Below are 15,819 nucleotides of genomic sequence, written 5' to 3'. Positions count from 1 at the left end.
CCTGGCGGGCTAGATGAGAAGTGTCACCCAGAGGGTTACAGCATTGCTGCTTTAAGCCCAGTGGACCATGCTGTGTGCAAGCCACCGTAAGAGGGTATGGTAGTACCAGTAATGGATACTCCATCAGGGAGTAATCCGGGTTGTTATCCTCTAACGTTAGGATGTATCTGTTATGATTATGATGAAAAGAGATATGTACTGTAATGTGTTGTTATGTTTTGCAGTGCTACCTGAAGGAAGGTTCCGCAAATTTAGATCCCAGCCGGGAGTTGGGTTCCACCAGGGGGAGAATGTAGCCATGTGTAAAATTGGTGTACATATCTCTTTCTCATGCTGGCAGTAAACCTGGTAAGTATGCAGGAATGCCAGTAGTTATCATGGAGGTTTGCCCTCACACCCTGGTGAGCTGTCATATGTCCCATAGGAAGTGACAACATGCTGTGTGTCCACGGTTAGTGACATCAGAGATGTGCCTGTTCCTAAGTGATATAAGACACAGCACTGCCAAAAGTTAGTGAAGTTCCTGTTGTTGGCTGCCTCTGTTCAGTAAGAGGCACATGGAGGTCTGCAACATTGTTGCAGTAGTCTGATGCAGAGCTGTGAGTCTGGCAGCACAAGGCAGACAAAGAGGAGCTGGTGAATCTTCCTTAGGGGAGAGGTGGAAGCAACTCCATTAGAAAAGGAGGAACCTTTCAGAGGGAAGCAGCTGAACCATGGAGGGCTGAATACACCCCATTGTGGAGGGCAGTTGGCCCACCGTGCAAATAAAGATGCATCTGATTAACAACACTCTCGTGTGCAAGTGTGAAGTCATTGCACAGAGAGGAGCACCACAGAGGAGTTCCTCATCAGACTCATCCCCAAGCGGACGCCGGGATCCTGATGAGGTGGAGGCGCTGCACTGGATCTAGGTAGGACTCAAGCACACTACCTCAGCTGCCTGTCTGGACGGGTCCTCCCCATACACCATCATGCGGGAGACTCAGGAGTCCTGTAGCCAACAGGTGCACCACCAGACACTACCACACTGTAATGGGGACTGGTTAGACCACAGGGGCCAATGTGAGATTGGGTGTGTCAGGCCAAGTCACAAATACCGTTACATACACATGAACCCCTTTGCTGCCAGGTCACTGTGCGCAGAAGGATGGATACACACAGGTGTGCAGTTCTTTAGCAGCTAAGGGAGTACAGTAACTTTCTAGGTGTCTCACTTCAAAGCTTCCCCTGCATGTATAATACAGAGCGCGCCTGCATGTATAATACAGAGCGCGCCTGCATGTATAATACAGAGCTTCCCCTGCATGTATAATACAGAGCTTCCCCTGCATGTATAATAGAGCTTCCCCTGCATGTATAATACAGAGCTTCCCCTGCATGTATAATACAGAGCGCGCCTGCATGTATAATACAGAGCGCGCCTGCATGTATAATACAGAGCGCGCCTGCATGTATAATACAGAGCGCGCCTGCATTTATAATACAGAGCGCGCCTGATGTGTATAATACAGAGCGCGCCTGCATGTATAATACAGAGCGCGTCTGCATGTATAATACAGAGCGCGCCTGCATGTATAATACAGAGCGCGCCTGCATGTATAATACAGAGCGCGCCTGCATGTATAATACAGAGCGCGCCTGCATGTATAATACAGAGCGCGCCTGCATGTATAATACACAGCTTCCCCTGCATGTATAATACAGAGCGCGCCTGCATGTATAATACAGAGTGCGCCTGCATGTATAATACAGAGCTGCGCCTGCATGTATAATACAGAGCTTCCCCTGCATGTATAATACAGAGCGCGCCTGCATGTATAATACAGAGCTTCCCCTGCATGTATAATACAGAGCTTCCCCTGCATGTATAATACAGAGCGCGCCTGCATGTATAATACAGAGCTTCCCCTGCATGTATAATACAGAGCTTCCCCTGCATGTATAATACAGAGCTTCCCCTGCATGTATAATACAGAGCTTCCCCTGCATGTATAATACAGAGCTTCCCCTGCATGTATAATACAGAGCTTCCCCTGCATGTATAATACAGAGCTTCCCCTGCATGTAGAATACACAGCGCGCCTGCATGTATAATACAGAGTGCGCCTGCATGTATAATACAGAGCGCGCCTGCATGTATAATACAGAGCTTCCCCCGCATGTATAATACAGAGCGCGCCTGCATGTAGAATACAGAGCGCGCCTGCATGTAGAATACAGAGCGCGCCTGCATGTAGAATACAGAGCTTCCCCTGCATGTATAATACAGAGCGCGCCTGCATGTATAATACAGAGCTTCCCCTGCATGTATAATACAGAGCGCGCCTGCATGTATAATACAGAGCGCGCCTGCATGTATAATACAGAGCGCGCCTGCATGTATAATACAGAGCGCGCCTGCATGTATAATACAGAGCGCGCCTGCACTAATTGCTCCGGATCACGAGTCAAACAGAATAAAGTATCATAGCAGAAAGGAAGCGACAGCCACAGTCTGACTCGGAAACATTCCGGCTCTCAGTCACGGAACGCAGTCCCCGGCTCTGTCACGGAACGCAGTCCCGGCTCTGTCACGGAACGCAGTCCCTGGCTCTGTCACGGAACGCAGTCCCTGGCTCTGTCACGGAACGCAGTCCCCGGCTCTCAGTCACGGAACGCAGTCCCCGGCTCTCAGTCACGGAAGGCAGTCTCTGGCTCTCTGTCACGGAACGCAGTCCCCGGCTCTCAGTCACAGAACGCAGTCCCTGGCTCTGTCACGGAACGCAGTCCCTGGCTCTGAGTCACGGAACGCAGTCCCCGGCTCTCAGTCACGGAACGCAGTCCCCGGCTCTGTCACGGAACGCAGTCCCAGGCTCTCAGTCACGGAACGCAGTCCCCGGCTCTCTGTCATGGAACGCAGTCCCCGGCTCTGTCACGGAACGCAGTCCCTGGCTCTCAGTCACGGAACGCAGTCCCCGGCTCTGTCACGGAACGCAGTCCCAGGCTCTCAGTCACGGAACGCAGTCCCCGGCTCTGTCACGGAACGCCGTCCCCGGCTCTGTCACGGAACGGTCCCTGGCTCTGTCACGGAACGGTCCCTGGCTCTGTCACGGAACGGTCCCCGGCTCTAAGTCACGGAAAGCAGTCCCTGGTTCTCAGTCACGGAACGCAGTCCCCGGCTCTGTCACGGAACGCAGTCCCCGGCTCTGTCACGGAAAGCAGTCCCCGGCTCTCAGTCACGGAACGCAGTCCCCGGCTCTCAGTCACGGAACGCAGTCCCCGGCTCTCAGTCACGGAACGCAGTCCCCGGCTCTCAGTCACGGAACGCAGTCCCCGGCTCTCAGTCACGGAACGCAGTCCCCGGCTCTCAGTCACGGAACGCAGTCCCCGGCTCTCAGTCACGGAACGCAGTACCCGGCTCTGTCACGGAACGCAGTCCCCGGCTCTCAGTCACGGAACGCAGTCCCCGGTTCTCAGTCACGGAACGCAGTCTCTGGCTCTCAGTCACGGAACGCAGTCTCTGGCTCTCAGTCACGGAACGCAGTCTCCGGCTCTCAGTCACGGAACGCAGTCCCCAGCTCTGTCACGGAACGCAGTCCCCGGCTCTCAGTCACGGAACGCAGTCCCCAGCTCTGTCACGGAACGCAGTCCCCGGCTCTCAGTCACGGAACGCAGTCCCCAGCTCTGTCACGGAACGCAGTCCCCGGCTCTCAGTCACGGAACGCAGTCCCCGGCTCTGTCACGGAACGCAGTCCCCGGCTCTGTCACGGAACGCAGTCCCCAGCTCTCAGTCACGGAACGCAGTCCCCGGCTCTCAGTCACGGAACGCAGTCTCTGGCTCTCAGTCACGGAACGCCGTCCCCGGTTCTCAGTAACGGAACGCAGTCCCCGGCTCTGTCACGGAACGCAGTCCCCGGCTCTCAGTCACGGAACGCCGTCCCCGTCTCTCAGTCACGGAACGCAGTCCCCGGCTCTCAGTCACGGAACGCAGTCCCCGGCTCTGTCACGGAACGCAGTCCCCGGCTCTCAGTCACGGAACGCAGTCCCCGGTTCTCAGTCACGGAACGCAGTCCCCGGTTCTCAGTCACGGAACGCAGTCCCCGGCTCTGTCACGGAACGCAGTCCCCGGCTCTCAGTCACGGAACGCAGTCCCCGGCTCTCAGTCACGGAACGCCGTCCCCGGCTCTCAGTCACGGAACGCAGTCCCCGGCTCTCAGTCACGGAACGCAGTCCCCGGCTCTCAGTCACAGAACGCAGTCCCCAGCTCTCAGTCACGGAACGCCGTCCCCGGCTCTCAGTCACGGAACGCAGTCCCCGGTTCTCAGTCACGGAACGCAGTCCCTGGCTCAGTCACGGAACTCAGTCCCCGGCTCTGTCACGCAACGCAGTCCCCGGCTCTGTCACGGAACGCAGTCCCCGGCTCTGTCACGGAACGCAGTCCCCGGCTCTGTCACGGAACGCAGTCCCCGGCTCTGTCACGGAACGCAGTCTCTGGCTCTCAGTCACGGAACGCAGTCCCCGGCTCTCAGTCACGGAACGCAGTCCCCGGCTCTCAGTCACGGAACGCAGTCCCCGGCTCTGTCACGGAACGCAGTCCCCGGCTCTCGGTCACGGAACGCAGTCCCCGGCTGTGTCACGGAACGCAGTCCCCGGCTCTCGGTCACGGAACGCAGTCCCCGGCTGTGTCACGGAACGCAGTCCCCGGCTCTAAGTCACGGAACGCAGTCCCCGGCTCTAAGTCACGGAACGCAGTCCCTGGCTCAGTCACGGAACGCAGTCCCTGGCTCTGTCACGGAACGCAGTCCCCGGCTCTGTCACGGAACGCAGTCCCCGGCTCTGTCACGGAACGCAGTCCCTGGCTCTCAGTCACGGAACGCAGTCCCCGGCTCTGTCACGGAACGCAGTCCCCGGCTCTCAGTCACGGAACGCAGTCCTCGGCTCTGTCACGGAACGCAGTCCCCGGCTCTGTCACGGAACGCAGTCCCCGGCTCTGTCACGGAACGCAGTCCCCGGCTCTGTCACGGAACGCAGTCCCCGGCTCTGTGTCACGGAACGCAGTGCCCGGCTCTCTGTCACAGAACGCAGTCCCTGGCTGTCACGGAACGCAGTCTCTGGCTGTCACGGAACGCAGTCCCTGGCTCTCAGTCACGGAACGCAGTCCCCGGCTCTGTCACGGAACGCAGTCTCTGGCTGTCACGGAACGCAGTCCCTGGCTCTGTCACGGAACGCAGTCCTCGGCTCTGTCACGGAACGCAGTCCCTGGCTCTCAGTCACGGAATGCAGTCCCCGGCTCTGTCACGGAACGCAGTCCCCGGCTCTCAGTCACGGAACGCAGTCCTCGGCTCTGTCACGGAACGCAGTCCCCGGCTCTGTCACGGAACGCAGTCCCCGGCTCTGTGTCACGGAACGCAGTGCCCGGCTCTCTGTCACAGAACGCAGTCCCTGGCTGTCACGGAACGCAGTCTCTGGCTGTCACGGAACGCAGTCCCTGGCTCTCAGTCACGGAACGCAGTCCCCGGCTCTCAGTCACGGAACGCAGTCCCCGGCTCTCAGTCACGGAACGCAGTCTCTGGCTCTCAGTCACAGAACACAGTCCCTGGCTGCGCTCTCACAGGTGGTAAGGTCTTTGCCAGGGGCAAAGCTCTATATTCTTCACATGACCGCGGTTGATTCCGAAACGTTGTGCGCTTTGCCTTTGCATACATCACTCTGCATCATATACATATTTATGGGTATGAACACCTTTTCCTTTGCCTGCTGAGTGCTACAGGTTATCGGTGTTGGAAGTGGCATAGCTCTTTCCTGAGAGTGACATGGCTGGTCTCCAAACCGCTTGCCCGCCGTGCAGGAGATCCATGCTCCGTTCAAATGAGTGAAAAGGGTTCTCCAGCGCAGGAAAGCAGCTTCCCGGCATATTGAAGAAAAGGGGCAGCGCGAGACCCCCCAAATGCAAGTATTTCTTCTTTATAGAACCGCTCTTCGGGGCAGGGATTCCCTTTCCTATTGTCTGATTTTGCTGCACTTATTGTATAATTATAATTCCCTGTACTGTATTCTTAGTGAAGCGCTGAGTACACTTTTGGCACTATATAAATAAAGACATACAATACAATCACAAACAACTTACTGGTGCATGTACTGGTATTACATCATAGCTTTTAAATGAGCAATGCAAGGGGACGTTTTTGCCCTCATTAATTTTTTGTAACATACGATTCAAGCAGGGGGTCTCCGGAGCTGAACCCCATTAATTTCAGCACTGGGGACCCCCTGCTTCAATCCTATGTAAAAAAAAAAGACTTTTTAGGGAATTTAAAATGGCCACCGGATAGGAAGCCACAACAGATGAGGTAGCAGCTTCCGCTTGGCCCGAGATTTGAAGGCCATTTTGTTTTCCCTGAGGGAGATAAGCCTGCAACTTTACCAGTACGTATTTTGGGAAACAGGGGGTCCCTCGTGATGAAAATTGTGGTATTTGGCTCAGAAATGCCCCCCGATTCCCACCCTCTAAAGAAATAGGGGGCTAAATAAAAAAATAAGAAAAAACAGTAGAAGGAACGTCTCTTAATTATTCAACCATTACGTTTAATTATTTTTGTTTTAAAACGTAATCTTTAACAAACAAAATAGGGATTTTACTCTTAGAAAAAACCCCTTAAATAAACTTTTTGCATTAATCTATCTACAAGGATTCTTTTATTTCCTTTTATGCTGAAGCATTCTATAACTATCTGCCGGTCATGTGTTACAGCCTTCCGACCCCAGAACAGCTTCCCAATCCCCCCCGCAGAAGGGAGAGGGACGAGGCGGTCTCATTACTTTCTTATCATTCCGAACGGCCAGGAAATAGAAGTCACATGATCATTTTAAATGTCCTTGGACTGTGTCCATATTATAGTCTAGGCCAGGGGCGGCCAAACCGAGTCTTCAAGGGTCACCAACGTTATCTTTTCAGGATATTCCTGCTTCAGCACAGGTGACTCAGTCAAAGACAGCTCAATCAGTGGCTTAGTCTTTGACTGAGCCACCTGTGCTGAAGCAGGGATATCCTAAAAACCTGACCTATTGGTGACCCTGGAGGACTGGCGTGGACCACCTCCGGACTAGGCTGCTTCCTCCTTGCGATTGACCAAAGCACGTCCCTTCCTGCCCGTTACGTCTTCTTGGGTACGTCCCCATGCCCTCCCGAGGGCCGGAGCTGCTTCCTGTTATTTGCCCCTCCCCTGCCAGCCCCCGGCTTCCTCCTCTTCTGCCCCTGAGTCTCTTCCTTCAGCTCTTGGATCCATTGGACGTCGTAGCTGCCCGGCGCCTGGTACCCGGGTTCTGTGGCGTTCAGAGGGTCTTTGCTGAGCATGACAAAGATGGCCGGGCTGTTCCTCTTCACCGTCAGGTTGTCCAGTCCAACCTCCGGCACGATCGGCTCCCAGATCTCTTCGGTCTGCCGGAAGCAGATCTTGGTGACCTGGTGCAGACCCGGCAGCCTCCGCTTGGTGATCTCCACGCAGGTGATGGTCTTGCTGAGGGCCTTTCCCGAGCCGCTGAACACGATCTGCCGGACGCCCTCGCTCTCCATCTTGCCCACGGCGAAGCCCATCAGGTTGCGGATTTTGCTGCCGTCCTTCACCCTCATCTCGATGACGTCCGAGGGCAGCCCGGGGAACGGGAGGTCCAGCGGCTTCTCCACCACCTTCACCTTCTTGTAGTTCTCCATTGCGAGGCTACAGCTGCCGGCACAGGACAGAGGGAACCGTTAGCTCAGAGGAGAGACAGGGAGAGGAAGCAAGAGAGGTGCAGGGCCACCAACCAGACCAGACTCAACTCAAGACAACAATATGTTTAACAGGTAACAACTACATTTAAACAAAAATGTCACCTAGTTTTACCCTATTAAGACTATTACTGGTTTACTTTTGTGCTATGTGGGAATGCATCTCCTAAGACAAATGTTTAGCAAAATTGTAGATCTCTAAAACACACACACACACACACACACACACACACACACACGCACACACACACGCACACACACACGCACACACACACGCACACACACACACACACACACACTCATTTAACCCTAGTTACTTAAGCTGCTAAGTGCAGTTTTCCCCACTGACACGCACGTGTAAGTTAAGACCGTGTAAATGTATATGGTACATATGTTATGCGAGCAAAATGTGGAAAAATAATTTAAGTATTTCCACCAATCTCAAATGACCGTACAATAAGCCTGTGGCCATTCTACTCCCTAAATGTTTTCTCATTTTGCCCCTTTGCAGAACTAGTTGAAGAGGCATGTTGTGTGTACACGCACACACACCTTTCTATGCGTGCGCGCATGTGTATATCTACACACATTGGTGTATATATAGCAGATGGTAAATCAGCTGCAATGTGTTCGTGGCCTCTGTGGCAGTGAAGACGTTAGTCAGTGCCACATTCCTTCTGACGTTATCAGTGTCTAACGCTGACATTACCCATGATCGCACAGGGAATGCTCGCTCCCTTACTGATGGAGGGAATGCTCGCTCCCTTACTGATGGAGGGAATGTCCCACGAGCGGATTGAGTTTGCGTGCCCCAGGTGGCTGGTCACATCCTCCGCTTTCGGAAGAGGGGGGATCCCTCACCACGAGCCACAAAGTCCATGTTACTCCTGCCACAGACATTCAATTAGACTGTAAGCTCCTCGGAGCAGGGACTCCTCTTCCTTAGTGTTACTTTTGTGTCTGAAGCTTTTATTCCCATGATCTGTTATTTATATTATCTGTTATTTATTTGATTACCATGTGTATTACTACTGTGAAGCGCTATGTACATTAATGGAGCTATATAAATAAAGACATACTGTACAATTCAGACACTTAAAGATGCAGTTCAAGCAATATCCTACGTGTTTTTTTTTAAATAAATCAGTTCTATACTGCGAGAAAATACTTGTAGCATTAAAAAAAAAATGTAAAGACATTATTAACGTATTATGATGTAACGAGCATTTTTGTTTCTATAGAAACCATTTACAAAGTCACACCCCCTTCATCTTCTGAGACAGGCTCTGGCTCTTGAGCCCCGCCTTCTCTAGCGGTGAACAAATTGTCTCTAAGGCCCCGCTCCCTCTGTCAGCGGTCCCGCACTGCAGACAGGCGGGGCGCTGACATACACAGACCGCGACATGCGGTCTGTAGGGAGCGGGAGCTGGGCGGGAGTGGGCAGGAGTGGGAGGCTTGAGCAGGAGGGGGGGGCGTGGCTTGAGCGGAGGGACCCGCTACTCTCCCTCCCCCCTCGGCTCGGGCTGGAGCTGCTGATCACAATGTAATCACAAGCAACACACACAGGCAGGCACTCATACACACGCGCACACACACAAACACACTCACGCACTCAGGCATACACAAACACAGATAGGCACTCAGACACACACAGACAGGCACTCACGCTGCTTTCCCCACACACTCCTCCCCGCTCCCCGAAGCCTCTCCTCCTCGCTCCCCGAAGCCTCCTCTCCTCATTGGCTCACAGCCACACCACGTGACGCGTCGAAGCTAGGGATTACAATTCTCTTGTATCCCCTAGCGGCTGACGCGTGAGCTGTGCAGCCAGGGGGGACCGGGACCGGCTCGGGAGGATTCCCCTGCTGGTGGGGAAAGCCCGTGCAGCCGCCCGCGCCGCCGGGCGCAGCGGGTCCCAGGCCTAATGCGTGCCTGGTCAAATGATTTTCCACACAAAACTTTGCATCCTGGGTACTCTTGTGCAGCCTTAACAGTGAATTCAATAACCCCCGATTCGATCGATTACAAGAGAACGGATCGATCGGCAACTTAGCTAATCACTTACCAGTCTGCAGATTGTAATGATGCACATATTGAATGCAATTGTTTTTTATTATTACAAACTGCAGCTGGAACTGCAGGTTTAAGATGTGTGTGTGTGTGTGTATATTATATGTAGTGCATCTTAAATCAGCAGTCCAAGCTGCCGTCTTTATTTTCTCCACCTTTAATATGTGCATCAATACAAGCCACACAATAAGTAATTAGCTAAATTGCTGATCGATCTGCGAAGATTCAGCTCAGGGGTTCACTAAATGGTGCAATGCATGGCATTAACCCCCTGAGAGCTAGAGGGGCCTGCAACACGTGGCATTAACCCCCTGAGGGCCAGAGGGGCCTGCAACGCCTGGCATTAACCCCCTGAGGGCCAGTGGGGCCTGGCATTAACCCCCTGAGGGCCAGAGGGGCCTGCAACGCCTGACATTAACCCCCCTGACCATTAGCGGATTTGGCCACAGGTGGCACGAACACGTGGGGTTACATGCAGCGCTGGCCTCACACACCTGGAGTTCTGCTCTCAGGCTCCTGTTACCGGCAGGCACACCGCAAACCTTACGGCGCTGAGCCTGGAGGCCGCTAACCAACCCGGTCCCCGGGAGACGCAGGCCTCTGTACCCACTGATCCGCCGCCAGCGCCGCCACTGTGCGTGTCAGCAGTTGAACGCTGACGTCATTATGTGGAGACGGAAGCTGAGCCACAAGGGAGCGCACACGTGGGTGTGACAGTGCGCGCTGCCCTCTGGTGGGCTTTGCTGGTATTACAGCTCAATCCTCCCAGTGCAGAAGGATCTGCCAGGTATCCTCCTCATCACTCCCACATACACAGCCATGGGGCAGCACTGTGACACGCAGCCCAGGGGCAGCACTGAGTGGCAGGTATCCTCCTCATCACTGCGACATACACAGCCCAGGGGCAGCACTGAGTGGCAGGTATCCTCCTCATCACTGCAGCACGTGTATACACAGCCCAGGGGCAGCACTGAGTGGCAGGTATCCTCCTCATCACTGCAGCACGTGTATACACAGCCCAGGGGCAGCACTGAGTGGCAGGAATCCTCATCACTCCCACATACACAGCCATGGGGCAGCACTGAGTGGCAGGTATCCTCCTCACTACCACACACCCAGCCCAGGGGCAGCACTGCAACACACGCAGCCAGGGGCAGCACTGGGTGGGAGGTTGGGGTTCTGGACCAATTAAGTGCCGTTTTATTACCTGTGCTGCCAGAGATGCAGAGTAATGTATACCAGTGTAAAATATTGTGCACATTCAGTGCAGGTTGCGATACCTTTTAGTGGACCGATATTAAAGGTGATGAAATGCTAGTGTACAGAGCTTTGAAAGCCTCGTAGTTTTGTTCTTCAAAGCGTAGTGTGGCAGCAGAGTAAGAAACATACAGATACGTTTCTAAACCTATGAGGCTTTCAAAGCTCAGTACACTACATCAGGGGTGCGCAATCTTTTTCCCCTGCGCCCCCCGGCCTGCTCGCGTCCCCCCTCGCCTAGCCTGAAGCGCCAAATGACGCTGCGGGGTCACGTCATCCAAGCCGACTGAGTCACAGTAAGGGAAGTTACAGAGGCCTTACGTGGTCCCCCGTATTTACTTTAAATGCCTTGGGGAAAAGCGCGGGGCCTTTATGCACACCCCAGTATGCACACCCCTGCACTACACTATAACCTTATCTACAAAGAACCCCACTGCGGGTCCCATAACAGGCATCAGAAGAACCCAAATCAAAGCTGCATTTCTCAGACCATTAAAATACAATATTGTGTGAAACGACACATTTTGTACTTGTTATTGGAAATGCTTTCTATGCAACAGGGATTTTATCCAGTTGAGCTCATAGTAAAAGCAAACAAACCAGTCTCTCCTGCATGTAATGGGGAATGCCGATTGTTCACTGAATAAATAAGATGGATTTTGTCAGTGGTTCTGTGTTTTGGTTCTGATGTTTGCACACTGGCACGGCCTTTACCCTGCGTCCATCAGCAGTGCCGGCAACACACGTGTTCATGAGAATTGTAATCAGAACCTCACATAGCGCCCGGACCCTCACATAGCGCCCGGACCCTCACGCAGCGGCCGGACCCTCACATAGCGCCCGGACCCTCACGCAGCGGCCGGACCCTCACGCAGCGGCCGGACCCTCACGCAGCGGCCGGACCCTCACGCAGCGGCCGGACCCTCACGCAGCGGCCGGACCCTCACGCAGCGCCCGGACCCTCACGCAGCGCCCGGACCCTCACGCAGCGCCCGGACCCTCACGCAGCGCCCGGACCCTCACGCAGCGGCCGGACCCTCACGCAGCGCCCGGACCCTCACGTAGCGCCCGGACCCTCAGATGAAATCGTTAGGTGCGTTTTGTGCAGGCTCCCGGATGTGTATTTCTTACAATGGGCGGCTTAGTACAAGCGCTTGAGCGGATCGGCAGACTCCATTGGGTTCAAAGGATCCCAAACTCCCCCGTGCTTCAAAGTCATCTTCCTCTTGCTCAGGAAGAGTCCGACTTCAATTAAATCCCAAAGCGGACCGCCTACTGAACGAGCCGAAGCATCCAGCTACTGATAAGAATCCTGACCTGGGTCAGGTGAGAGGTTTGATTATCTCAGAGTCTGCCCTAGACCAGGGGTGCTCGGCTCCGCTCAAGACACCCCCTCAAACAGGTCAGGTTTTGAGGATATCCCTTCTTCAGCTCAGGTAGCTCAATCAGTCTCTGCTTCAGCACTGGTGGCTCAATCAGTGAGCCATCTGTGCTGAAGCTGGGATAACCACAAAACCTGACCTGTTGGGGGGTCCTTGAGGACTGGAGTCGAGCCCCCCTGCTGCAGACTATCCCAGACGCCACATGTTCAGATCCCCACCCCCGTCATTTACATGGCAGACCTCTGCAAGGATGAGCGAGACGCCCTTCAGTTGATTTCCCACTTGATGCTGTCAGTGTGGAAGCGCTGTAGCTGTACAGCCTGTCACAGCCCGCATCACTGCGGCGAGACAACCTGCAAAATGTAGTGAAACAGGGACATGTGACCGTTCCTACATTGTCTGCTTATTTATGGGACACCGACAATGTACACAGCGCTATATATCATTAGCATACCGACATTACAACACAGGGAATTCAATGATAAACTGGGCAGAGAATGATACTAAACATGGGGAGAAAGGCATCCCTGAATGGGATATGCAGTGTTACAACTGGGGCTCAGTTACCGAGGTCTCCGGCCTGCAAAACAGGGGCGAGACAACTGCAAATTCATGGCACCGGATTTATCAAAGGAAAACCTTCTAATACTGCCGCGGAGATTCATGTTCCCTGATAAATATGGGGCTGGTTTAGCAGCGCGGGAGGAGGAGTTCCTGAGTGAGTGAAGACACTGACTCTAAACGACTGTGTGAGTCAGGGGAACCTGGTTCAATTCCCGGTGTCGGCTCCTTGTGACGTTGGGCAAATCACTTTATCTCCCTGTGCCTCAGGCACCAAAATCATAGAGTGTAAGCTCTGCGGGGCAGAGATTGTGCCTGTAAAAAAAGAAAATTGTGAAGCGCTTTGAGTTCTATTGGGAGAAAAGCACCATATGAAATAAAGTTATTATAGAGACTTGACTAAATAGACCACAATTTATATATGTATTGTACAGACTTTATTATTGCCCAAGTCCAGAGCAGGAAGATATAGGGAATACAGAGCTAACCCACAAACAAGATGAGATTTAATAAAGAAAGATACATGTACTGCAGTGTGGGGTGAGAAGCGATTTCTTCTGAGCCAAAGCACATTGACGGAACGCTATGCAAACAAAGGCCCTGCCCCATCCCTCTGCGCAGGAGTTACGGTGTGATGTCAGAAAGCAGAGCAGGTACACTGTGAAAAGCTGGGCATCTGTATAGAGATAAATATAATTAAACAGCAGAACACATTAACTACCGCGGAAAGGCAGAAACGTGCCCCCAGCAGAATGCAGAGAGCTGCCCACGGAGGGAAACACAACAACCCGCTGTGGCTTCCGGATAAATAACGGGAACAGGCGCTGTGTCAGCGGTGCAGCCGGAGCGTCTCCGGTCCCTGCGTCATTCCGAGATGAGCTTCACTTGCTTGGCCGCCTCTAGCTGGCTCAGAGTCTCGTCCCACTGTACAAACTGCTTGGAGAGGAGCACCGTCTGAGGCATCCGGTTAAGGACAAACGTGCAAAGGAGGCCGCCCCAAACTCGGGCCTGCCTGGACAAAGCTGCAATGTTACCGAGAGAGGCCTTTGCAGTTTCCATCAGCACGGCCATCATTGCAGTGTTTTGTGTCAGAACACAAACAACCCCCTCTTCCCCCCCCCCCAAAATATATATATATCAGGAACAAGGGGTGTGGGGGGCTACAGATCAGTTCTACAGAGGCCCCCGGTTAATGTAACAACATAAAAACCACTTCAGACTATTACAAATGAACGTACCTGTCACATTAATGCCATGCGTATGGAAGCAGTGTGATGGTGCCCAATAATAACACATTAAACTGCCCTTAAAGTAACATGTGTGACTTATTTGCAGGAACATGAATACGTTTATATTTTATTTGAGGCTGTAACAGTTCTCGCCCTTATTGGCCATTTCCAGGCGGAGACTCCCCGACACGGAAGGACACGTTAAAGTGTCCCACGGACCAGAAGCCAAAACGATGCACATACTTCCCCCGCCTCTAGGACGTTATGCCTGGAATAAAGCCGCTTTATAATATAACCTGAATGAGATGATCGCGGCTCTAATTAAACACGCAGCATACACCTCTCTATAAGCTCAGAGCGGGGAACCGGCAAACGTTTCCAATCACCGAGGCCCCTGCGGCTCTCCTACCAAAGTGTGCAAGTGACACATAGGCAGGTTGTACATTTAAATGTACTGTTCCACATAGACACGCAACCTTGTGTTAAGAATGAAGGGGCTCAGAGCACTGCTGGTTGAAATCAGGCTGAAGGCAACGTGCAGTAGAAAAAACTTTTTATTGCGGCATGACAGCCAAGTAAAACACTAAAATATCCTCTGATCAATGATAAAGACGAAACGCGTCGGAGGATATTTTAGTGTTTTACTTGGCTGTCATGCCGCAATAAAAAGTTTTTTCTACTGCACGTTGCCTTCAGCCTGATTTCAACCAGCAGTGCTCTGAGCCCCTTCACTCTTCTACCTTGATCCTGCCGCATGGGAAGGACGCACGCGACAGAGCAAACGGAGCTTCTCCCCTACTACAGCAAACCTGAGTAGTGCCAAGTATGTGAGTATACGTACCCGCTGCCACAGAGAGTCGCTGGGAAGGTGAGGCCCACCCAAGGAGGGACCACCGGGTGCATCAACGGAGCACCGGACAGGTTAGCAGACCTCACACCCTATAGCAAGTGGCATTTCACGGCGAACTCAGTGATTACAAGCGGTTTTTATGCAAGGACTATATGACTCAAGGGGTTAGAAACCAGGCTCGTTTATTCAAACAACAGGACCAATAATCACACTGGGTATAGCAATAACACTGTTGCATAACCTTACCAGGCATTGTTTTGGAGCACCCTATTAGGGAACTTTCCCTTTCTCTTGTGTTAAGAATGTAACAATCTGATTGGCCTCCTGAATCTAAATGTAACAGTGCTAAAAGCAAAGATTTCGTTTCCTTAGAAATAAAATGACACATTGCATTTCTTCGGGGCTCTGAGTAAGGAAAGTGTTTGTCACTCTGGGTGTTTTCCCACTAAGCTCCCCCTGTCCTTATCCGAGGGCCAGGAACGGGAAGGAGGAGGCCTGAGGACTGGGAGGTTTTGCCTGTGCAAACTATTGCTGAACACACTAGAAACTGCCAGACAAAGGGGGATTTAAGCCCCTCATGCCCCAGCTCTGCTTACAAACTAACCTTAAGGATACTTCTAGGGGTCAGTTACTGGTACAAGTGGCACCAACCCCTGGACTGAAACATGTCACTGCCACGAGTACACCGAGTACACTGAGGAAGCACTGCCCCTGTATGGTTAA

General features: G+C 53.0%; 2 protein-coding genes across 3 annotated transcripts in view; both read right to left on the bottom strand.

Moving 5' to 3' along the window:
- Window positions 1–6,543: 6,543 nt before the first annotated feature.
- On the bottom strand, window positions 6,544–13,131 carry RPP25L (ribonuclease P/MRP subunit p25 like). 2 transcript variants are annotated; one of them, XM_075582309.1, is made up of 2 exons: window positions 12,697–13,131; window positions 6,544–7,703 (listed from the first exon to the last, which is right to left on the bottom strand). In XM_075582309.1, exon 2 carries the CDS (start codon window positions 7,688–7,690, stop codon window positions 7,133–7,135), a length of 558 nt encoding a protein of 185 aa, XP_075438424.1. In that variant the 5' UTR covers window positions 7,691–7,703; window positions 12,697–13,131; the 3' UTR covers window positions 6,544–7,132. The 2 variants fall into 2 exon arrangements, with proteins under 2 accessions (XP_075438424.1, XP_075438384.1); XM_075582269.1 differs by lacking the exon at window positions 12,697–13,131 and adding an exon at window positions 10,312–10,478.
- A 300-nt stretch (window positions 13,132–13,431) lies between these two features.
- DCTN3 (dynactin subunit 3) overlaps window positions 13,432–15,819 on the bottom strand; it is a 14,741-nt gene continuing 12,353 nt past the window's right edge. Inside the window, exon 7 of the mRNA XM_075582332.1 lies at window positions 13,432–13,971. Coding sequence (XP_075438447.1) covers window positions 13,882–13,971 — 90 coding nt within the window. The 3' untranslated portion in view covers window positions 13,432–13,881. The remainder of the gene's footprint in view (window positions 13,972–15,819) is intronic.

This window comes from Ascaphus truei, chromosome 1 (assembly GCF_040206685.1).
Source record: "Ascaphus truei isolate aAscTru1 chromosome 1, aAscTru1.hap1, whole genome shotgun sequence".
NCBI lineage: Eukaryota > Metazoa > Chordata > Amphibia > Anura > Ascaphidae > Ascaphus > Ascaphus truei.
The sequence above is the reverse complement of the archived record's forward strand: the minus strand, read 5'-3'. Positions and strand labels throughout refer to the sequence as shown.

Bases quoted from the DNA above. Each gene is read 5' to 3' on its own strand.
- RPP25L (XM_075582309.1), bottom strand. From the start codon at position 7,690: ATGGAGAACTACAAGAAGGTGAAGGTGGTGGAGAAGCCGCTGGACCTC.